Source organism: Rhinopithecus roxellana, chromosome 5 (assembly GCF_007565055.1).
Source record: "Rhinopithecus roxellana isolate Shanxi Qingling chromosome 5, ASM756505v1, whole genome shotgun sequence".
Classification (NCBI taxonomy): Eukaryota; Metazoa; Chordata; class Mammalia; order Primates; family Cercopithecidae; genus Rhinopithecus; species Rhinopithecus roxellana.
Window position 1 is genome coordinate 122,035,034 of NC_044553.1, and position 24,872 is coordinate 122,059,905.

Here is a 24,872-nt window from a genome sequence, read left to right on the forward strand (position 1 = left end):
GAGTGGACAACCACTCCCCTCTCTTAGAGTGGGTGGGGACAGCAGTTGCATGGGCAGCTTTCCTTGTGAGCCACCAGTCCCTCTGAACACACTGCTGTCTAGCCATGCCCCCATTCCCTTTCATCTTTCTAATTGACCAATGGGCTCGGAGCCTTAAGGCCACGCCCCTATTTGGCATTCTACTGCAACCCTGGTTATGCCTCCTCTGGCTCAGTCACACAGCTGCCTGGTAGGTGACTGGAGGTGTTGATCAGTGCTCGCTGGGATTTTGCTGATGTGGCCCCAACCCCGCCTCCCTCCCCATTCTGCAATGGCAGAAGAAACTCGACAGAGCATATTGGCTGAGGCCAAGAAAAAGGTAAAAACATACCAGGTCATGGCCCCCCAACCCAGCCACAGATCCGCTCTGACAACAAGACCACTGCCAGAGTCCATACCACTCCTGAGGCACACCGGACTGGGCCTGCTAACCCTGGTGCCTCTGGGCTACCCCCATCAAAGTTTTGTCAGTCAGCCTCACCCCTTCAGCAAGCAGCCCAATCCCTGCCCTTGCCAAGCACCCCAGGGTGACTTTGGGCGGGTGACTCCTGGGGCTTCCTGCTGCATTACTGGGCCCTCATCTCCTGCTTCCCCAAGCTTGACCTCCCTGGGCTCTTTGGGCTTGCATCTCTAGGGACCTGGGTCCCCCAGCCCCAGGCCCTGCCCTCCTGAGTCATCCCCGGGTGACTTTGGGCTGGTGACTCCTGGGGCTCCCTGCTGCAGACTCTGCCCTCCCATCCTGCTGCCTCAAGGTCGACCTCCCTGGGCTCTTTGCACTGGCGTCTCCAAGGACCTGGGTCCCAACCTTGTGTTTCCCTCCCCCATAGTGGAGTGGTGACTAGGACATTGCGCTGATGTGGTCCCTCCCCCTCACCAGGAGGAGTGGAATGTAGTGATGTCACAGTCTGCCTAGGAACTGTCATTACTGGAAGACTGGCCTTTGATCTTATGACCCAGTCCCCTAAGCGTTCTCACCCCATTTCTGGTTCCTCTGGTCACAGCACAAATTTCCAGCTGAAAGGGGAATGGAGACTGTGGGACCTAGGAGCAAGAGGTTACAGGCTGCCTCACTCCCTTAACATCGACATTGACAGGGGGAAAAGCCTCCACTTTCCCCTTGAGCGCAAAACTTTGACAGTATCTCTGGGTGACAATGAGAGAATTGGTTTGGTTTGGTTTTCTCCCAGGTTTCTACTTTCCGGAGAGAGATTTTAACATTTTGTTCTGAGTTCTCCACCTCGTATTCTAATTCTCCATGGTTCTGGGACCAGACTGCCCTTCAGTCAGTCGTCTCTGAAGTGAGATTTGCTCATCTTCTGTGGAATAGATCTTGGGAAACTGAACTTGACAGTTTGACTCTTCCCCATATTATCTCAACCTGGTGTACCTTGAGTGCCACGGGATAAATATGGGACATCTTTCTGAAGCATCAGTTTCCCTTGATTCTCTTGAGATCAGGAGAAAAAACATTAATGTACTTAGGGATGACAGTCACAGGTTTCCAAGAGTATATCAGACTTCTCTCTGAAATGAGGCTTGGGTTGTCCTCTTTCTGATAAATTCCCAGATTTCACAGAAAGGCTGCCTTCTGCCATGAGGATGCATTGATATAAAGTTTGAGAGGTACTGGTGCACTTCTTCACACTAACAGACATGTCAGGATGTATGACTAAACCACACGGCACAGAGTTCCTGCCTACTTAATGTTTACTTTTCTACCTCTGCCTCTGGTTTTGGTCCCAGGCAGCTGCTGATTCTTCTCAAAACCCCAGAGCTTGGAGTCAGAAGACTGATTTCAAAGTTCCAGTATCACCTTTTCCTTTCCTTTTTTTTTTTTTTTCCTAGCCATGATATCAATCCCTCTCAGTCACTAAATGATTGTGACAACACCTTGTACAGTTGTTGGTGTCATTAAATCAGAGGTGTATAAGAGTATTTTGTAAAAACTGTAAAGGAGGATGTGGCTGTAGGGGCTCATGGTTCCATGAGGATTACTGCTCTTCTTTCCCACAGTTAAAAGAATATTGGCAGAGAAACAGCCCTGGTGGTCCAGCAGGAGCGAAGAAGAACAGGAAAACAAATGGCAGTGTCCCTGAGACAGCCACTTCTGGTGGTTGCCACTCACCTGTGGATGTGAGTCTTGGCTGACCAGGCTCCTGGGGGCAGGGGGCACAAGGGGCAGTAGAGGGCAATAGTAAAGATTGTGGATGGACGGTTGGGTCCTGGTTCAGAACTCTGGGTTTGAATCCTGCCTCTCTGTCTGCTAGGGATAGGGTTTAGGGCAAGTTGCTTGAGCTCTTTGGGCCTCTCTTAGCACATGTGTATAATAGAGGTGGTGTTATTGTTTGACTTCCATTTGTGAGGTTTAAATGAGATTTGTTAGTGTTTTATGTTAATCCCTAGTACATGGCCTGCTGTAAACACCCAGGACACCAGGATATGGTCATTGCTGTTCGATTTTCCTCATCCCCAGTCTCATGGGGAAGCCAGGACAATGAGAACAGCCACTTGCCATCAGGAGTCACTGAAAGGGCCCCAGGGTGGGATGGTGGGGAGATAAGAACCATGAGAGAAGTTGGCACAAAGGGGTTATGGGACAAAGGGTTCAAGATAGGCAGAAAAGAAAATGTTGCCAGTTGATGGGGAAGAACGGAAGTCAGAGGGCTTAGACACTGAGAGGGACAGAACATCTCCATGTGCACTCTCATCACTTGTAGTCAGCAACAGGTATCGACGGAGAGGGCCCTACGTCATCTGCACCCCTCAAGGATCTGGAGGTAAGAGGCTCTGGGCGGAGGTGCAGTGACCCCGCAGGGCAGCCCTCCAACCTCCTCCCACAGCGGGGATTGGGTGCCCCTCTGCCAGCTGAGTCAGCCCCCACACGCCCCAGCCCTAATGCTTGTTCTCTCTACCTCTCCCCCACTCCTCCTCCACCTCCTCCTCTCTGCATGCGCCTCAGAGCCCGTGCCAAGAACTACCAGCAGCCCTGGACTCGAGGTCCGTCAAAATCAATCAACTGAATAACATCATCAAATCTTTGGTAAGAGTCCATTGGGGTCCCCTGATTCCAGGCTGCCAATCCCGGGCTCCAGTTTTCCCTTGGGGCCCTGAAGAAAGGGACTGGGGGTCCCTGGTGCCAAGTGCAAATAGGGAGCTGGGGCACCCTGACCTCACTTGGAGGGACCCCAGAGCACGCAGTGTGGCTGTTCTTTTGCTGCCCTCTTTGCCGACTCTCTCCTCTCCACACACCCCTGCTCTAGTCTTTGCTACACACGCCGTGGGTTTGTGGCCTCTCGGGGGAGTGCGAGCCTGACTGGTTGTCAGGGTCCCCGTATTTCTGCCATGACTCAGTCCCTAATTTGCTCTTTGATTCTGGACAAGTCGCCTCTGCTTTCTGGACTCGTGTTTCCAGAGGAGGTAGTGAGTATCAAAGGTGTCTGTTAGCTGTGAGAGTCCGAGATTTAAAGGCCCCCTAGAATGGAAACCTCAGGGCCAAGGGCTTCTGTCTGTCCTTTTCCGTTAGCCTATACCTGATGTGAAGAACCCTACCTGGCCCGTTCGTGCGCAGTAAATGTTTATTGAATGAACGCACTTTTCTAAATCACAAGCGGGCAGAAGGGGGGGCCTTTCTCAAACTCCAACTCCAGAGGTTTATGTTCCTGTCCTCTCAAGAGATTCCACATTCAGACTTTGAGTTCTGTGGCTGTGGGCGGAAACCAATAAAGACACAAATCCTCTGTCCTTGGGAGCTTGAGGAGAGTTGACCAGTTCGTGTTCCTATTGGGTCTGAGAACTTTGCCTTTAAAATCCATTCCTGGCCCCTGCCTACTGCTTCCTGGCCTGGGGAATAGAGTTGAGGGGGCCGCCCTCCGTCACCTTAATTTGACTCTCCCCACAGGAACAACAGAAGAAGCAAGTGGAACATCAGCTGGAAGAAGTAATGTGATTTCTTTGTTTACCCACAACATGACTGCTGGGTTTGAGGGACACTCAGACATAGAGGCCCCAGTCTCGACCACTCCCAGCCTGGGGAAGAAGGCTCACCCCTGAGATTCCACCCCATCCCCACAGGGTCCCTGATAACCTGGTCTCATGGGTGGGCCTGTCCTGGGGCATTGATGACATTCTGGGGCATGTCTCTTGCTGTGCCGTCTCTGCCTCCCCCTGGTAAGAGCTCTGTCTTCCTCTTCCTGTAGGAAAAGAAGGCAAACAACAAGAAACAGAAAGCCGAAAGGGAGCTAGAGGTGAGTGGAGGGTGTGAAGTTTTCTCTTGTCCTCCGGAGAATGTTTCTTTCCTTCTCTTCCAGCACTTGCTTGGCTTTTCTCCCAAAGGTTCAAATCCAGAGATTGAATAGACAGATAAAGAAACTAAATATGGACACGTATCACACTGGAACGTTCTCTCAGATACTTTAAAGGTGGGAATCTGGGCACCCTGTTATCCTTCAACCTGAAAGGTCTTTAGGGAGAGTCCTTTGGGCCCCATCTCAACTCTCTCATTACAGAAGAGTCCAAGGATCTGTCTGGCCGCCTGCAACATACAGTGCAGCGTATAGGAGAGTTAGAGCAGGCTCTCTCTGCTGTCCCCGCCACACAGGAGGAGAAGGAGATCAGTGTGAGTTCAACCACCTGCCCTGTCCCCTGGGAGCCCAGCTTTACAGATGGAGGAATGAGCCTAAAGGTCCCTTCTGCAGGATGGAGTGATCTGCCCAGAAGGCATCATGGCCATTTCTTGCTGCTTTTGTGTCTGGTTGTTAGAGGCAGCCTGGGGCTGAGTCAGCTGCTGTGGGTGAGTTGGGGGGTGCGGTGGGGAGCGAGCACTGGACGCAGAGCTTGGAGGCCAAGTGCCTGCCCTGCCCTTACCTGGCTGCGGTCTTGGCCAAGTCCTAGGTGGGGTATTGGGTACTTGTTCTGTGAAGGTACAGAAGAGTACCTTTAGTATGTTACCATTTCTGTAGAGAGGAAACTGTGTGTGTGTGTGTGTGTGTGTGTGTGTGTGTGTACATACTATGATAATATACATAAAACATGTTTGCAAGGTTCATAATAAACTCAGGAGAGAGCAATGGGGTGGCTGGGAGATACTTCCCTTCTGTACCGTCTGAGTTTTGGACTATACGAATGTATCATCTTTTCAGAAAGTAAACAAAAGATTAATTGTCCCCTTCCTATCTGTGCCCCCATCCCCAGCAAGAAAAATGGGCTTAGAGAATCGGATAGACCTGGGTGTTCAAATCCCAACTCTGCCTAAGTAATCTTAGGCAAACATTTAACCTCAAATTCTCCATGTTTTTTCATCTACACAATAGAGGTCATCATAGTAACCGTCTCCTATGGTGGTTGCGAGGATTAAATGGGATTGCTAGCATGGTAGCTGGTGACGGAGTCCATAAAGGTTCAGACAGTGCTAGTAATAACAGTAATAACAATAGCAACATTATCTGATCTCTCTGGGCCTCTGTTAGCCAGCTGTGAATTCGATCTCTTTCCCTGTCCCTTCCAACTTTACTGAGTTCTTTTAAAAACCAGACCTTGGGCTTGGAAATGCCTTGATCTGTACTGACCGAGTTGTATATTGAGCCCAGCCCTAGCCCTTTAAGGGGCACTGTGTGGAATGGCCCGGGCTCCCCAGATGGAAACTTCTCACTCTTCACCATCCAGTTCTCAAGCCGCAGTCAAGCACTTATTGAGTGGCAGTTAGAGCGGTCCATACAGGAGAAGGCTCGGCTGAAAGAATGCCTGACACGGGTGAGGTTTTGCAGAGGGAGAGCTGTGGAAGGAAAATGATCCCAGTGGCCGGGAGCAGGTGAGGACCAGTGACAGCCCTTCCTAACTTCTGTGCCCATTCTTGCAGATGAGGGAGTCGCTTAAAAAAGCCCAGTTACAGAGAGATGAATATGCTCAACATCTAAAAGGAGAGAGGGCCCGGTGGCAGGAGAGGATGAGAAAAATGTCGCAGGAGGTGAGGTCTGACCGTTCAGCTCCCCCATCTTAGATAGGTCACTGGATCTTTCTAAGTGTCTGTAACATGGGAATAGTACAGCCAGAGGTGGTCATGGGTCTGGGCTTTGTGGAGGTGGGGGCAGAGAGGGAGATGGCAGCCTGTCCAGCCACCAGCCCCTCTCTCCAGGGCCCCTTTCCCCTGTGCTTTGGGCAGGTTTGCACCTTGAAGAAAGAGAAGAAGGATGGTATGCATCGGGTGGAGGAGCTGAAGAGGAGCTTGTCCAAACTCAAAAACCAGATGGGTAAGATGGGGCTGGCGTGACCTGGGAGCAGGCCTGGCATCAGAGGGCTGTGGGGGGGCTTAGAATGCCCCACGGAGGTGGGTGGATGGAAGGGCTTTGAGGCAGAGGGAAAGAGGTCTGTGCCGGGAGATGGCAAATCTTGTCATCTCCATGATCCTGAGTGTCCCCATCAGCAAAGAGGGCCCGTTGTCAGCCACCCACAGTGCTCTCCATCTGAAAGTGGTTGGAAGATTGGCTACCATCCGGGTGCGAGGAATCATTAGCAGTGAGGCCAAGTGTGGGGAGCCTGAGAGGAGCTGTGCACCAAGAGGAGGGTGTCTTTTGTTGTTTTTGTTTGTTTTGTTTTGTTTTTGTTTTTGAGAATCCAGAGGCCCTTATTGTCTGCTTCCTTTCTCAGTTGAACCCCTGCCCCTGGAGCCCCCAGCAGTGGCCCCTGAGGAGGAGCTGCAGCACCTGAGGAAGGAACTAGAGCGAGTGTCAGCAGAGCTCCAGGCCCAGGTGGAAAACCATCAGCACGTAAGTCTCCTGAACCAGGCACAAAAGGAGAGGCTTCGGAGGCAGGAGGAGAGGCTTCGGAGGCAGGAGGAGAGGCTTCAGGAGCAGCAGGAGAGGCTTCGTGAGCAGGAGGAGAGGCTTCAGCAGCTGGCCGAGCCACAGAGCGGCGTCGAGGAGCTGGTGCGTTGCCCCACCTGGGGAGCCTGCCCTCCTCCCTGGCCCTCCAGGCCTTTGTTTCCCAACGTGTAGAATGGGGCAGTGTAGCCCTCATGTGAAATGTTACTTCTATAGGCACCTGTGAGCCAGAGCCCCGCTCTGGTAGCTGTGGGAGAGAGGGGATGATTTTTCTAACCTGCCTCCACCCTTCCTGGTGCCATGGGAGGCAGACACCAAGTTCTGGGGTCTCCAGCTGCAGTGGGTGGCTGCTGATTGCTTCTCTCTGTCCAGAACAACGAGAACAAGTGCGCACCGCAGGTGGAGCAGCAAGCAGCAGAGCTACTGGAGAAGCTGGACGAGGTGAAGGAGACAGTAACCTCTGCCCCATCCAAGAAGGGCTGGGAGGCGGGCACCAGCCTCTGGGGAGGGGAGGTGCCAGGCCAGAGGCAGCTGCAGCCTCGGGGCAGGTGACCCCAGCACCCTCCAGGGCAGTCTTGTGACTGCTTCTTCTTCCTGCCTTCTGACTTTTAGAGGTGGGTAGCCCTGGGCTACTCCCAGGTCTGGAAATCATCATCCCAGCTAGAGGCATGGAGCCCCCATTCATAGGGGAAGAGACAGTGGCATAAGAATCTCCTTATGCCAGGCACGGTGGCTCACACCTATAATCCCAGCACTTTGGGAGGTTGAGGCAAGAGAATCACTTGAGGTCGAGAGTTTGAGATCAGCCCGGCCAACATGGTAACATCTCTACTAAAATTACAAAAACAAACAAAATGGGCATGGTGGTGCACGCCTGTAATCCCACCTACTCAGGAAGCTGAGGCATGAGAATCTCTTGAGCCCAGGAGGTGGAGGTTGCAGTGAGCTGAGATTGCACCGCTGCACTCTAGCCTGGGCCACAGAGTGACACTCTGTCTCAAAACAAACCAAAAAGGCTGCTTAGGTTACAACTGGATTCCAGCCTTGGTTTCACTGGTCACCATTCAAGTACTTTGCATCTCTAAGTTTCTATTTCTTTAACTTTAAAAGGAAGTTAGCATTTTCCTTACAGAGGTGCTAAGGATTAAATGAGATAATACATGGAAAGCACTAGGCCTGTAGCACACTTAGCAGATGGCGGCTGGCTCCCACTGCTTTTCCAGCAGTCTGTGGCCTACAGTTTAAATGGTGAGAAGAGGGTATGAGATTTGAGCCTGGGGAAGGAGACATGGTGTTCTAGGAAAGGGAGGCAGTCACTTAGGCCTGGAGTAAGGGGCGAGGGTCCTGGGCAGGTGACAGAGCCCCACAGTGCCCTCGTGACCCTATTAATGGGCCCAGAATCTGGAAGCCAGCCACAAGGTGCCCTCACACCCAGGGTCTTCCTGTAGGTGCAGCTGAAGAGGCAAGAGGCTCAGAGTCTGCAGCAGCAGCCAGACCATTACCTGGGTCACTTGCAGCAGTCCGTGGCCACCTATCAGCAGCAGGTGGCCGCCTATCAGCAGCTGACCTCTGAGAAGGAGGCGCTGCACAGGCAGTTACTGCAGCAGACCCAGCTAATGAACCAACTGCAGCAGCAGGAATCTTGGGACAAACCGGTGGCCAAGACGGCCCGCCAAAAGTTGCAGGAGACCTAGGGGAGGGAGCTGCTGAAGATGGGGCTGTGAGGGGGACGACCTGGCAAACTCCGTGCCTTCTCACTCTTTCCTGGCCCCTTAGGAGCGCCTGGAAGCTGCCAGCCAGCAGAGCCAGCAGCTGAATGCCCCATTGAACCTCATGGCTCTCCCTGGGGAAGGTACGGGAGACCGCTCAGAGGAAGAGGAGAGAGCCCCAGGAGGAAGGGGAGACTGTGAGCAGCATAGGATTGAGGAGTTGGAAGAGACCTTTAGAACCGCTGGTCATTATGCCGACTGGGTGCCTGCACTAAGTTCGGCATCAATATGGTGACCACCTGGGAGCGGGGGGCCACCAAGTTGCCTATGGATGGCTGAACTGGCCCAGGTCAGAAAGGGAGCAGGTCAGAACTCCCACACCGACTGGTAGTGGGACTGTGCCTGGGCAGTATAGCAAGATCTTGGGTCTTAAAAATAATAAAGAACAGCAGCTCATTCCTCTCTGGGAAGAGCTGGCTCAGGGTTACATAGTGAGGGTGGGGGCAGAGTTGGGCCCACAGTACCTGCCTTGTTGGGTTGTCTGAGGAGCCCTCTGGCCACCCCCCACAGGAGATGGAGGAGGACATCTGGACAGTGAGGAGGAGGAGGGACCTCGGCCCATGCCGAGCGTCCCAGAGGACCTGGAGAGCTGGGAGGCCATGGTGAGCCTGACTCCCCCTGCACCTATTTTGCCACCTTCCTCTCTGGTCCCTCGAGAACCCCTTTATGCTCTTACTTTCCCTGCCTTCTGATTTCTCTGCACCCTCACCCCTTCCGAGAGCCAGGGGTCAGACACCATTTCCCCTGTGAGCAACAAGTGCACTCTCTGAGGCCCCAAGGGAAGGGGCTGCGCTCCACCTTTCTGCCCCATTTGTTCTGTGTATGCCCCTATAAGAATGCTCACCTCTTGCCCTCAGGTGGCATTTTTCAAGTCCGCTGGAGCCAGTGCCCAGGAGGAGCAGGCACGGTTATGAGAGCGGGTGAAAGAGCAGAGGGTGTGCTGCCAGCGCCTGGCTCACTGGGTGGCCTCGGCCCAGAAGGCGCCAGAGGCAGCAGTCCCAGCCCCAGGGACTGGGGGCGAGTCTGTGAGTGGGGAGACCCACCGGGCCCTGAGGAAGTCATAGGGAAGCTGGCCCATGCCAGGACTCACCTCCAGCTTCACCATGACTTGAAAATGCTACCGGAGGGCAGGTTGCTGCCAAGATGTGACCCCATTATTTTGGCTCCAGAGTGGCATTATGGACCACTGGGAGGAGATGGCGGACCTGAGTGAGCTGGTGAAGAAACAGGAACTTCCATCAATCCAGTACTGGGGAGAGAGATGCCATCAGTGAGTGGGAGGCCAGGGCACGGCACGGGGAGCTGCAGGGCCTTCGGAGGGGCCCCAGCGTCTAAGCCCTGTCCTCCTGTAGGAATGTTCATCTGCTTATAATAGAGGAAGGGGGCAGTGCCAAAGATGCAGCAATGGGAGGAGGACATCATCAGGCTGGTCCAGCACAGGGAGGAGATGAAGGTAGGGTGTGCAACATCTCTGCGGGGGTGGGGGTGGGCGTGAGGGTGGGCGCCGGCAGCAGCGTGACACCTGAGCACTCCTTCCTCCAGGTGAAGCTGCTGGCACTGCAGGAGATGCGGTTGTGGCTTGTGCTGACCTCAACAACAAGCACAGCAAATTCCTGGCCGCTGCCCAGAACCCTGCTCATGAGCCCAGTCCAGGAGCCCCACCCCCCCAGGAGCTTGGGGCTGCCAACCAGCATGGTGGTGAGTAGAGCCCTCACGCAGGGCGGGCAGGCAGGAGCAGGGGGCGCTCGCACTGTGCTCAGATCCCCGCCTCCCTCTCTCCAAAGATCTTTGTGAGGTGAGCCTCACCGACAGCGCCGAGCCTGCGCAAGGAGAGGCCAAGGAGGGTTCTCCCAACGACAACCCTACTGCACAGCCCATCGTGCAGGACCACCAGGAGCACCCAGGCTTGGGCAGCAACCGCTCTGGGCCATTCTTTTGCTGGGCTTGGCTGCGGAGAAGGAGATAAACATCACCATCATCAAAGAGCTGGTCAACAAACTTTTTAAAAAGAAACAAAGTTATAGGGTTAATCTGCTACACAATTCATTTACTTCATTTGCATGTTAGAGCTATTCATGTTTATTTGTGTTTCTAATTTATACTTTAAGTTTATTTGTAAGAAGTTAAAAGAGATTGGGTCTCTGTGGCTTTCACTGAAGTTCACTCTGGCATCCTTTAGCATTTTTCTTTTTTAATTTCATAATTGTAGGTCATTAGCATGGATATTGAGTTTGCCGTTACATGGTGGGAGTTCAAACACACAAAGACCCACTATTTGCACAAAACTATTCTCGTTGGTTTGGAATAGGCTGCCATGCTTTTTTAATGTTGTTGCAGCGTGTATATTCATTATAGAATTCAGATAAAATTTGCTTATGTTTTACTGTTATTTGATCCAATCTTAATCACAGTGAGCTCTTCATTAGCTCAATATGTGGTTTGCCCCTAAGAGTGCACTGTTGATTACTTTGTAATATGCCACTATGAGTACTGACATTTAGAGTTGTTTAAAGCCTGAGAACTGGAAACAGCCTTTCGCCCATTTTCTGTGTACTGGTGATGGGAGTAATAACGTTCTGGGGGAGCTTTTTAAATCTCACAGAAGAGGACAGTGGCCTGCTCCGGCAGGTGTGTGAGGGACAGAGTGTGTTTCCTTTGTTCCGGTGCCAGGAATGAGCGCTGTACTATGGTAGTTCCCTTAGGATTTGTGTGCGCTCTGGGCTCATGAAGATATTGCATCACGAGCTGCAGCAGTTGTACTCTTTTTCCATGACCTAGAAAGGGATTATTTCCGAGGAATGAAAGTCTCCCATCGCTGACTGTGGATGTGGAAAACCTTTCCTAGCTTAGAGCATTTGTGTCTGGAATACATTTTAAAGTCCCAGTTCATGTTACGTGTCTTAATTACATGACTACATACATGTCCCAGTTCACAGAAGGGCGCTGGCTGGCATCTTCTTAATGTATTTAGTAAAGATCATAAGAAATCCTTTTTGAGTATAAATGTCCCAGGAACAGGCATACAGGCTCTAGTCAAGAATGAATTAGAGTAAAGGAAAGCCGTGTAACACCTGGCATTCCTCTCTGTTCACGGAGATTCTTTGAGGCTTGAAGATTGATTTTACCATCTAGACCTCACTGGCTAATACCTATTCTTCAACCACCTTAGTTACTCTGACATAGGAATTTACTTGTTTTCCTTGAATGGAAAACACTTTAAAAAATAATAACAAATATTATTATAAATTAATATATGTGAGAGTACTAAGTTGAAACAGAAAGGAGTTTTAGTAGACAGTGTTACACTATCTTTAAAAATCAAGGAGAACTTTATGCAACTTAAGATATTTACAAACTGCAGTACAATCTACTGTTTGTGAATGTCAGTGTATTATCAGGAAACGTGTCTATACAATCAGGTATATTTCCTCACAAACTTCTTTACGAAGAGTGAAATATGTTTTTGTACCTCTCGGTTTCAGTTAGGGACATATTTTGTGCAATATTTATGTGATTGTGCCTATGCACGAGGAATGAATGAATTTCAGTCAGACATTGCCTAAATCATAACTTTTGATGATGCTTGGGAAAGACTCAACAGTTAAAACTTCATGAGGTTCTAATGTCTGTGTCCAAAACACATCACAGTATTAGCATGTAGAGAGGATGTACGTGTGCTCCCTGGGGTGGAGATTTCTAGTTACTAGACCATCTCCATTTTTAGCATTTGGCATCGTCATGACACTTTTATAAATATGACATTCTAACAGGAGAGCAAAATACGATTTTACCGATGGAATAACAGATTTGCCTGCATTCACTGAAAGAGCGCAAATATTGGGTCCTTGTGACTTCAACCGACTCTTCCAAATTGTATGAATGTAGCAATGTATTAGATAAGCCCAGTTTCAGAATGATAAAGAAAAAATGTTAGACCAAATAATGTGGCTAATTAGCAGTGGTCCGATTTTTAGCCTGTGGGTTTAAAATGGACTTAAAGTCCTGTTCTTGCCTTTTATTCTCCGAACTTGCCACTTTTGCATTCTCTGAGTTCAGTTTAAAGACAGTTACTTTAAGTCCATTTTAAAACCTCGGGCTAGAAATCGGACCACTGTTAATTAGCCACATTATTTGGTCAAATGTTTTTTCTTTATCCTTCTGAAACTGGGTTTACCTAATACATGGATATATTATTTCAAAAGTACTTTTATCGTTGAAATCACTTCACTTTTATCCCGAGAAATATCAATGACTGGGAATGACCTTCAGATAGTGTTTAGTATTTGTAACCAATCTGACCATAATGTGTTCATCAGGTACCTATGGATTAAATCACACGCTGGCGTATTTCAGCTGAATGTCAGTCTGGAAAATAAATTTACTGTATTAACTCAAATTCCACTCTTTGTGCAGGTATTTGTCATATATTTAAGAAAAAGCTAAAAAGAATGGAAATGGTATGACAATAACTTAAGTCTTTCTTCAAAGTGCACGCAGTCTTTTGTGATACCTCATTTAGCCAAGTATTTGTGCTCTTCCTCATTCAGTGTAAGGCAGCTTTCAATTTGCTTAGAAGGCAACATTGGAAGGTTAGAGTTCATCAGAAACACAGAATTTTAAAATGTGAGTTCAGCTGAATAAATCTGAATTTCTGTAGCAAGAATCAAAACACCTATTTAAAAATTGCAATATATAATAATCATTTTAAAGTATTTGATTAAACCTGATAGGTTTTCCAGAAATGAAAAAAAAAAAAAAAACTGAGCTCTAAAACCAAAGCTGATTTTTAGGAATTTAAAAATGTAAATCAGCCCTATCCATAATATAGTTTCTCTAAAACCTTATCTTCAAGAGTCATTTTAAAATAATATAACTATTAAAAAATGTAACTGCTAACTTAATGTTCTGAAATAAGTTAAAACATTTTAAAATATGAATGCTGTAGTTTAAAAGAACGAAACGGTGGGAAGGAAAAGCAGAGAAAGAAATGCCAATTCCAGCCCAAAGCTTTGTTTGCCAAGTTTTCTTAGAATGAATTTTACCAATTTATGAATTCTTGTAAACAGAATGTATAATGGAAATACTGAAAGACTTTTGCCTAAAGTGGCATTATTGACTGCTGGTGTCATGCTACTGTAATGTAATAAATGATTAAATGGTTGCAAAGTGCTGTTTTTTCCTTAAAATTTTATTTTGCGAGTCTTGAAAACTATAGGATTAAAGGTATTGATAGTGCACAAATGCGGGGCACACCTGGCATGAGATCATCTGTTTCATTTTTACAAAATGGTAATATAACTTTGCAAGTGTTTATTAAAAGAACACAAAATAAAAAGTTATGGGATTAAAGTTACGGGGTGAAAAAGTTATGGGATAAAAAATTTAAAAAGTTGTGGCAAAAAAGGAGAAAAAAGTTTTATGGGAAGTTATAAAAAAAACTTACGAAAAAGAAGTTACGGGATTTTAAAGTCATGGGACAAAAATAAAATTAAGAGCAGGCCCCTGACAGCAAGCCCTGGAGAAGTTGGGCTGGAGTCTCCACCGCCACCATGTCCCTGCCACCCCTTCCCAGTCACCCCTTTACAATTAAGGTAGCAAGACAAGACCTCTGTCTAATAGGGAAAGACAAACAGACCCTTTGCCCCCTTGACCAGGGCTGAGTCTTTAAATTTCTGGATGACGATGATTGTTATTTAAGAGCCAGAGGCTGGTGGAGTTGGTTTGTTTGGAGGAGGTCTGATGGCCTCCTTACTCTCACCATAGCAACTTTTCCCTCAGGGGGGCTCCCATCTTCTTATTCAGAGAGGTAGCTGAGGCAGGACAGTGGGGCTAACTGTGGACCAGGCGAGGGTACGGGCTGCGGGGGTGGCCCACTTCCCCGGTGTACATACTGTGTCTGTGTAACCTTTTGTATATTCCAGAGGGTAGGGCTGCCTCTGTATCGGACCTAGTGGTGGTTGGAACTGGCACATGGGGAGGAGGTTCTAATGATTATTTGTGGCTGGAAACTTATTTATTGCTAGCATTGGACAGAAGAAGGAGGTGGGGATGGGGTCATGCATCCCTGGTGATGTGACTCCTGTTTATTTTGCTTTTTATTTTGGAATAAACGGATTTAGCCATACTCCTCGGCCTGCTGTGTACCCATTTCCCTCACTGGGTTCTGGAGTTTGTGTCACCAAACGAGGAGCCCCAGAGTGTCTTGAGCATGTCCAGCTAGGCTGTTGGGGAACTTCCAGGCCTGTTACCTGTATGCTGCCTGGTGGCACCTGGGGGATTCCACGGGGACTGCCATGGCGCCTATGGGGCGCAGTCCAGCCCTGACAGCCAACAGGCTCATAAGCCTGATCTAGCGGTGGCCGGGAAGACAGGTACCAGCACCTAAGGGCACTGACTTCCACCCACCCCAGGCGTCTTCCGTTCCGTCCCCTTGCCTCCCTCTCCTGTCTGCACCTGGTGGCCTCTTCTGTCTGTCCCTCCAGAGTGCCAGCTGCCCAGCAGGCTCCCTCCAGTCTGAGTTCATGGCCCTGCCCCCTGGTGGCCAGAGCCGGCTTCACAGGATAAGAGCCAGTAAGCTCCAAGGTCTTTGCAGGAAAAGTGCCCCTTGGAAAGGGTATGGCCTTTTCACCGCTCCCAGCAACACCCTAGAAATGGCTTGGTCTTTCCCCTCCCCTGAGCTCCACAGAGAACACAGCCAGCAGAGGACACATTTCCCCGCCATCCAGAAATGGGTTTGATTCTCAGCCGAGGGACAGCAGGACTGTTAGAGACTGTCAGGCCACACAGCTGCCTGCACAGCGCTCCCATGCTTGGTGGGGGTGGGAGGGATGGCGGGGGCTGCTTGTCCATAGGCTGGGCAGGTCAGGGAGGCTCACTGGAGGTGCTGCACTTTGGAGGGGCAATGTCAGGGGACAGCTTTCTCTTATTGGGCCACAAGACTCCAAAATGACAGCACGGTGACTGATTCCCAGTGCAAGAGCTGAGTTGGTTGGCCACGTGTAGGGGTGTGTGTGTGCGTGTGTGTGTATTTATAGATATTTTTAGAACAGGGCAGGAGCATACCACAGAGGGGGGCACAAGTTTTCAGCAATGGTCACACCTGGAGGTGTCAGCTCACCACTACAACAGACCAAGTCACAGATGAAGGGGGCTGGCTTTGGGGCTGAGGGAGCCACTGCCAAGTCACAGAACAGCCTCCCAGGCAGGCCTGGAAAGGGAGGTCTCCGAGAAGAGGACGGATCTGTTTAGAGGTCAAAGGAGGGCCTGGGGCTCTCAGAATAGGATGGACTTGCCTGACTTGATCGGCTGGCAGTTGGAGAGAAAACAGAGAGAAAACAGGAGAGAGAAAAGCGAGCAGAGAGCTGGTGAGGCAAATGCAGAGCACAGGTGTGCCACCGCAGCTGCGGAAGGCCCGGGAGCGGAGGGCACAGGGGTGGGTGTGGCAAGGTTCCTGGAAAAGCGGGGCTGGAAGGGAAAGGGGAGAATGATCGAGGGATGAACCGGAGCTTCACAGGTAGTGCCTGGGGGCTGTGGCAGCCCTCCAACCCCACACACGCTGGCCTCTTCCACGGCACCCAGGCAGTGCACCCACTGTTCAGACCAATGCTCGGCCCCCTCGGGCTTCCCTCTTGTCTGGTCACCCTGTCTTCCAACCCACTGGTCCGGGGCCACCTCTCGCCTTGGGGAGCCCAACACAACAGCCACCAGGCCTGATAGAGAAGGAACACTGCTTGAACCAGGATGATGAAGCTAAAAGGGATGGGTGGCTGGAGTGATCGCTGGAGCCCCCTCTGGGCGGTCAGAAAGCCCGGGACCCTCTGAAGGGACCCTGGGGGAGGCAGGGAGGGCAGGCAGCCAGATTCCACTGGCTATAGAATTGTAAGTCTAATAGGGGAGCCTCAGCTTGTTGGGGGTTGCAGGTTGCATAGGTGAGGCTGAGTCCTTCCTGCTGGGAAAAGTAGAAGAGGGAGAGTCCATGGCAGGGGAGGTGGGTGGGCTCAGCCAGGCCAGCAGTCACTGTGGTCCCCTTGTCTGAATAGCAGAGGCGACCTTTAGGAGCAACAGGCCAAGGTGCGTGAGCCTGCTGGCCGGCGATAGTGCTTCAGCAGGGACCAGGGACCCTGCCTTCCGTCACACGCTGGCAGCTATGATGGTACCTGGGAGGGAGGGACGGGGCCGTGTGTCCCTGTCTGGCCTGTGAGGTGTGTTGTGGGTTGACCGTGTGTATGGGACTCTCGAGGTTTTATCCTAGATCACCACTGGATTGCCGACAGACAGAGGAGGTGGGACCCTGACTCTCACCCCTCCTCTGCAGTGGATTTGGCTCTCAGCACTCCCAGGCTGGGATCTGGATGCCCTGCCCTGGCAGCATGACTCAGACTGCACAACAGGTACGGCGTGCCCAGGATGACATTCCTAGGAGCCAAATCATGAGTGAACTCCCAGTCACAATTGCTTCAAAGATAATAAAATACCTAGGAATCCAACTTACAAGGGATGTAAAGGACCTCTTACAAACCACTGCTCAGGGAAATAACCAGCTAATATCATAATGACAGGATCAAGTTCACATATAACAATATTAACCTTAAATTGTAAATGGGCTAAATGCTCCAATTAAAAGACACAGGCTGGCAAATTAGATGAAGAGTCAAGACCCATCAGTTTGCTGTATTCAGGAGACCCGTCTCACGTGCAGAGACACACACAGGCTCAAAATAAAGGGATGGAGGAAGATCTACCAAGCAAATGGAGAGCAGAAAAAAAGGCAGGGGTTGCAATCCTAGTCTCTGATAAAACAGACTTTAAACCAACAAAGATCAAAAGAGACAAAGAAGGCCATTACATAATGTGAAAGGGATCAATTCAACATGAAGAGCTAACTATCCTAAATATATATGCACCCAATACAGGAGCACCCAGATTCATAAAGCAAGTCCTTAGAGACTTACAAAGAGACTTAGACTCCCATACAATAATAATGGGAGAATTTAACACCCCATTGTCAACATTAGACAGATCAGAGACAGAAAGTTAACCAGGATATCTAGGAATTGAACTCAACTCTGCACCAAGCAGACCTAACAAACATCTACAGAACTCTCCACCCCAAATCAACAGAATATACATTCTTCTCAGCATCACATCACATTTATTCCAAAATTGATCACACAGTTGGAAGTAAAGCACTCCTCAGCAAATGTAAAAGAATAGAAATTATAACAAACTGTCTCTCAGACCACAGTGCAATCAAACTAGAACTCAGGATTAAGAAACTCAATCAAAACCGCTCAACTACATGGAAACTGAACAACCTGCTCCTGAATGACTACTGGGTACATAACGAAATGAAGGCAGAAATAAAGATGTTCTTTGAAACCAATGAGAACAAAGATACAACATACCAGAATCTCTGGGACACATTTAAAGTAGTGTGTAGAGGGAAATTTATAGTACTAAATGCCCACAAGAGAAAGCAGGAAAGATCTACAATTGACACCCTAACATCACAATTAAAAGAACTAGAGACGCAAGAGCAAACACATTCAAAAGCTAGCAGAAGGCAAGAAATAACTAAGATCAAAGCAGAACTGAAGGAGATAGAGACACAAAAAACCCTTCAAAAAACCAATGAATCCAGGAGTTGGTTTCTTGAAAAGATTAACAAAATTGATAGACCACTAGCAAGACTAATAAAGAAGAAAAGAGAGAAGAATCAAATAGATGCAACAAAAAATGATAAAGGGGATATCACCATCTAGCTACTAATGACTTTCTTCACAGAATTGGAAAAAGCTAAAGTTCATATGGAACCCAGAAAGAACCCACATTGCCAACACAATCCTAAGCCAAAAGAACAAAGCTGGAGGCATCACACTACCTGACTTCAAACTATACTACAAGGCTACAGTAACCAAAACAGCATGGTACTGGTACCAAACAGAGATATAGACCGAGGAACAGAACAGAGCCCTCAGAAATAATACCACACATCTGCAGCCATCTGATCTTTGATAAACCTGACAAAAACAAGAAATGGGGAAAGGATTCCCTATTTAATAAATGGTGCTGGGAAAATTGGCTAGCCGTAAGTAGATAGCTGAAACATGTATCCCTTCCTTACATCTCATACAAAAATTAACTCAAGATGGATTAGAGACTTAAATGTTAGACCTAAAACCATAAGAACCCTAGAAGAAAACCTAGGCAATACCATTGAGAACATAGGCATGGGCGAGGACTTCATGTCTAAAACACCAAAAGCAATGGCAACAAAAGCCAAAACTGACAAATGGGATCTAATTAAATTGAAGAGTTTCTGCACAGCAAAAGAAACTATCATCAGAGTGAACAGGCAACCTACAGAATGGGAGAAAATTTTTGCAATCTACCCATCTGACAAAGGGCTAATATCCAGAACCTACAAATAACTCAAACAAATTTACATGAAAAAAACAACCCCATCAAAATGTGGGCAAAGGATATGAACAGACACTTCTCAAAAGAAGACATTTATACAGCCAATAGACACATGAAAAAATGCTCATCATCACTAGCCATCAGAGAAATGCAAATCAAAACCACAATGAGATACCATCTCACACCAGTTAGAATGGTGATCACTAAAAAGTCAGGAAACAACAGGTGCTGGAGAGGATGTGGAGAAATAGGAACACTTTTACACTGTTGGTGGGACTGTAAACTAGTTCAACCATTGTGGAAGACAGTGTGGCGATTCCTCAAGGATCTAGAACTAAAAATACTATTTGACCCAGTCATCCCATTACTGGGTATATACCCAAAAGATCATAAATCATGCTGCTATAAAGACACATGCATACATGCACACCTATGTTTACTGTGACACTATTCACAATAGCAAAGACTTGGAACCAACCCAAATGTCCATCAATGACAGACTGGATTAAGAAAATGTGGCACATATACACCATGGAATACCATGCAGCCATAAAAAAGGATGAGTTCATGTCCTTTGTAGGGACATGGGTGCAGCTAGAAACCATAATTCTCAGCAAACTATCGCAAGAACAGAAAACCAAACACCGCATATTCTCACTCATAGGTGGGAACTGAACAATGAGATCACTTGGACACAGGAAGGGGAACATCACACACTGGGGCCTGTTGTGGGGTGGAGGGAAGGGGGAGGGATAGCTTTAGGAGATATACCTAATGTAAATGATGAGTTAATGGATGCAGCACACCAACATGGCACATGTATACATATGTAACAAACCTGCACGTTGTGCACATGTACCCTAGAACATGAAGTATAATGATAAAAAAACGAATGAACTGAAAAATATAAAACATGAGCAACATGATGTCACCACAAAAGACAAAACAGCACATAGCCTTCTCGTGACCCTATTTTGCTGACAGTCCACGAGCTAATAATCAGCCTAAACTCAGCAGTGCTCTGTTCCCTTGGGACACACACACACACACACACACACACACACACACACACACACACACACAGTTGGTGGTTGCGCCACCCTGAGGCTACAGTTGGTGAGTGTGATGAAGGGACCAGATGGGTCAGGCAGAAAGGTGCTGGGTCAAGGGAGGAGGGGGCAGCCCGGGGCGCGTGCACGCTGTAGACTTGCGCACCCTCCAAAAAGGGTGCGCCCAGGGGCGAGGGGCGACGGGGCAGGGGAAGGGCAGCCCTTTCCCAGGCGGTGGCGGAGGCAGTGGTGCTGTTGCCCTGTTGCCCTTTTAAGCTGCGGCTTGACAGGAGTCACGCCTCCTGTTGGTGGAGTTGGTTACAAAGGGAGCAGCCCCCCAGGCCGCCACCCAGCTCCTGCCAAGGCCTTCCTGCCCCTTGCCATTTTCCAGCGATGCTCCTAGGAGGGTCTGGGCGGCGGGGAGAGGCGGAGCCAGGAGAGCTGGGCCAGGCGGCCCCGCCGGGTGGTCGTGGCCATGACAGCAGCTCCAGACCGCTTCCGTTCCCCGTCCCTCCTACGGGAGATGAGGGGAAGATGTCTGTGTCTGGGTTCAAGGCCAAACTGAAGTTGCTGGCGTCTATCTTCCACAAGAACCAGGAGCCTCAGCGGAGGCTCATGCTCCACTGCAACATGACGGTGAGGCGCCCGGCGGCGGCCTCGAGGGGCAGGGCGAGGGCAGAGAGGGAGACGCGCCCGGAGTCCCGGGACAAAGAGGAACCTGCCCCGGAGAGGCCCCGGTTCCCCGCCCCTTTCTCCCGCAACTGGCCCAGCCCGGCCCCCGACTGCGCAAGGCATGGGTGGGAGGAGACGGAGGGCGCGTCCTCAGGCTCCTCGCACGGGGCTGGCTTGGGGGCTACTGGCCTCTCTCGGCCCCCGTCGCCCTCTCGGGACCCATGGTCGCCCACAGTCGGGGTCAGCCGGCCTGCTCCCGGGACCGCGACAGGGCAGGGTAGGGCGGCTCCGGCGTTGTTGTGAGCCCAGGCGGGGAAGGGGAAAGGTCTTTAAGATTTTCGGGGTTTTGGCCGGGTGTAGTGGCCGACGGCTGTAATCCCAGCACTTTGGGAGGCCGAGGCGGGCGGATCACTTGCGGTCAGGAGTTCGAAACCAGCCTGGCCAACATGGTGAAACCCCATCTCTACTAAAATATACAAAAATTAGCCGGGCGTGGTGGCAGGCGACTTAATCCCAGCTACTTGGGAGGCGGAGGCAGGAGAATCCTTTGAACCCGGAAGGCAGAGGTTGCAGTGAGCCAACATGGTGCCATTGTACTCAAACCTGGGGGATAAGAAGGAGACTTCTAAAAAAAAAAAAAAAAAAAAAAAAAAAAAAAAAAAAAAAAAAAAACCGTTCCTGCCACCACGCCTGCCTAACTTTTATGTCTTTAGTAAAGATGGAGTTTCACCATGTTGGCCAGGCTGGTCTCAAACTCCTGACCTCAAATGACCCACCTCTGCCTCCCAAAGTGCTGGGATTCCTTCAATCTAATCAAGTTGACACTTAGTATTAACCATCACAAGTGTCTTCAGAATTGTCACTCTTTTCTGTCGTGGCCTCCCTCTCCTGGTTTGCAGACCCATGCTCCTCCTGGGGCACGAGGATGGGGGAGGTGCTAGCAGGAGAACTTTCTAGCTCCTGAGTTAAAAGGCAGAGATGGAGTCTAAGATTTGCTGCTGTGTTGAGTTATATTAAAAACATTCTGTCTTTTCTCTCTGGTTTTCACACTCATAGTAAGAGGCCATCAAGATAGGCTTCCTATATGGGAGAGTGATCCTTACCAACTGTTGTTGAGACAAGTACAGTAAACAATGTTTGATTCTTCTGGGAAAAAAGTGGTCCCTCCATTATTTGGATTGGGTTTGTGGCTTTGTCAAGCCCGGTAGTCTGACTCCATCTGCTTTGTGTCTTCCAGCACGTCCCTGTGGTTTTAGTTCACTCAGGGTATTCTCCTTGTATCTGTTATTTTTTTTGCTGCTGTGGCAGACTTACTCTTTTTAATAAAATACTGTCATTTTGGTGGGAAGACCAGGCCACATTTTGGAAGGAGGACCAGGCCACATCTTGAAATGAAATTCATCTTAGGATTTCACAACCTTAACTCACTTTTTGTTTTAAATTACTTACCCTTTTTGAGGGGTGGGGGCTCAGCTTTGTCATTTGTAAAATGAAAGATAGTAACTGGGCTGATGGTTACAGACATGGATGCATGTCAGAATCACCTCAGAGAGCTTTTTAAAAACAGATTCCCCCCAGCACTTTGGGAGGCCGAGGTGGGCAGATCCTGAGGTCAAGAGATGGAGACCATGCTGGCCAGCGTGGTGAAACTCTTGTCTCTACTAAAAATACAAAAATTAGCTGGACGTGGTGGCACGGGCCTGTAGTCCCAGCTACTCGGGAGGCTGAGGCAGCAGAATCGCTTGAACCCAGGAGGCAGAGGTTGCAGTGAGCCAAGATCGCGCCACTGCACTCCAGCCTGGGCAACAGAGCAAGACTCTGTCTCAAAAAAACAAAAACATAAACCAAAACAGATTCTCTGGGTAGGCTTTGAAATGAGCATTTCAGAAATGCTCTTTCAATCACTGATGCAACCAAAGTCTTTGGGACTTGTAGGCTAAGTATATATTCTTTAGATACCCAGAATAGTTTGATTTGGAATGTATCAATTTAGGGAAATGAAGAAGGGGTGAATTACATTTTGAAAGCTGCTGTTTGCTTCCTTTTTCCATTTAGTCTTTAGAAAACAAAGAATGTCTAAAGAGATGCAGATTTAAAGGAAATACAAGTTAATTCTACATGCGTATGTTTGTCTACATGGCATTCTCCAGCTCACTAATCCAGAAGAGTTCTAACACCCTCTGTGATGATGGGTTTGTTTTTCTTAAGAATTACTCCATCAGAGTATCCGAGAACAGATGCTTAGAAAGTGCTGAGACCTTTGTTGGTCTTACTGCATCTCCGAATCCTAGTTTCTTGATCTTCTACATATTCTGGGTTCTAACCTGTACTGGCCTTTGTGGTTAAAGATGCATTTGTATACTGTGCCATGGCCAGTATCTTATGAGCTTATCTTTTGAACTCGGCCCAAACTGGGTATAGAAGGCCCTTCCTAAAACCCCATTAAATTCATTTCTAAACTTGATCATTGTAAATTGTGTCAGTTGGTAAATTCTGCCTTGTAGAGAGGTATTATGTAGTAAATAACATGTTTTTAAGACTAAAATTTGCTTTTTACTAAGGTAGTAATCATTTCATAATTCTTAGTTTTGTGAAGTGTCTATAAATAAGACATCTGATCTTTTAAAATGTAAGGCAATTGAATTTATGTAATGATTCAGGCTTTTCAAAGTTAAAAAGGTAGTTATTTTAAGGAATAGATAGTTTGTGATATTTATTTTAAGCAAGATAAGCCATTGATCTTATACACATAGCTATGTAAGTAAAATGTGTTCTTATTTTAAATTAGATTCTGTTTTAACATTTTTTTCGGTTTTGCTTTATATTTGACTGATTGCTTTTCTTTATTCCTAATCTTTTATTTTTTTGTTTTGTTTTTAAAAGCTGACAACTGTTGTTTGTCAAATCAAAGTTGGATTTAAAAGTAAACATTTAATGTTAATAGGCTCTCTGGTAGCGGCACTGCAGTGACAGATGTTTGAAAGTTTGTCCCTAAAGCTATGGCACCAGTCTTCTAATGGACTTAGCCTGTATTCAGCCTGTGTAACCCTGGCAGATTCTTTCTCTGTTTCAGAATGGGACAACAGAGGAAGTGACTTCAGAGGAAGAGGAAGAAGAGGACACAACTGAAGTAGGTCTTTTATATAAGAATGACATTTCATAAATGTCCTCATTTTTGATTTGAGGAATTCTCTAAATCTCCTTTGTAAACTATTATTAATGTGGAAAAATTGAAAGCACATTATTTGGAATGGAGTATAATTTCTCAACTCTCTTTTACCTCTACCTGATGATACACCTTTGAGCAAATAGCTTTATCTGAATTCTTTGGGTTTGATTTTCTGGAAAACAAAAGCTCTTAACTTTTAGCACCAAAGCTTTATTTATATTTAATACTAATCAGTCCTTAACCTGTATTTGGTAATTTTTAGGAAGAGGAACTACTAAGTTTAAAAAATGTTATGTTTGCGGCCGGGCGCGGTGGCTCAAGCCTGTAATCCCAGCACTTTGGGAGGCCGAGACGGGCGGATCACGAGGTCAGGAGATCGAGACCATCCTGGCTAACACGGTGAAACCCCGTCTCTACTAAAAATACAAAAAACTAGCCGGGCGAGGTGGCGGGCGCCTGTAGTCCCAGCTACTAGGGAGGCTGAGGCAGGAGAATGGCGTAAACCCGGGAGGCAGAGCTTGCAGTGAGCTGAGATCCGGCCACTGCACTCCAGTCCGGGCGACAGAGTGAGACTCCGCCTCAAAAAAAAAAAAAAAAAAATGTTATGTTTGCATAAAAGGAGAATTTGAGAACATGTTAGGAACTACTCACCAGAAGTAGTGACACTGTCTCTTGTTGAAAAATCATCAAGGAATTTTCTGTTAGTCTGTTTTATGCCGCTATAACAGAATACCACAGACTGGGTGATTTATAAAGAACAGACATTGATTTTCTGACAGTTCTGGACACTGGGAAATTCAAGATGAAAATACCAACATTTGGTGTTTGAGGACCTTCTTCTTGCAACCTCACATGGTAGAGCAAGGTAGGGCAGGAGAGCAAGCTAGTCCAATGTGTGAAGCCTCATTCATCAGGGCCTTAATCCCATTAAGGAGGAAGG

At 48.3% G+C, this 24,872-nt stretch overlaps 2 protein-coding genes and 1 pseudogene across 2 annotated transcripts; all 3 read left to right on the forward strand.

The window, feature by feature from the left end:
* Positions 1-310: 310 nt before the first annotated feature.
* On the forward strand, positions 311-952 carry LOC115897585 (annotated as a pseudogene).
* A 35-nt stretch (positions 953-987) lies between these two features.
* Positions 988-3,985, forward strand: LOC104682617 (golgin subfamily A member 8S). The gene is made up of 5 exons (XM_030930845.1): positions 988-1,209; positions 2,053-2,172; positions 2,757-2,816; positions 2,999-3,079; positions 3,938-3,985. Exons 1-5 carry the CDS (start codon positions 988-990, stop codon positions 3,983-3,985), a joined length of 531 nt encoding a protein of 176 aa, XP_030786705.1.
* Positions 3,986-5,592: 1,607 nt separating this feature from the next.
* LOC104668894 (putative golgin subfamily A member 8F/8G) lies at positions 5,593-13,858 on the forward strand (the record flags this gene model as incomplete). Its single annotated transcript, XM_030930847.1, has 11 exons — positions 5,593-5,787; positions 5,894-6,001; positions 6,197-6,284; positions 6,682-6,959; positions 7,227-7,295; positions 8,631-8,706; positions 9,134-9,225; positions 9,793-9,893; positions 9,976-10,076; positions 10,166-10,321; positions 10,408-13,858. Coding segments are annotated over 11 exons (1,446 nt in total), but the record flags the coding sequence as incomplete, so codon positions are not given.
* Positions 13,859-24,872: the final 11,014 nt, after the last annotated feature.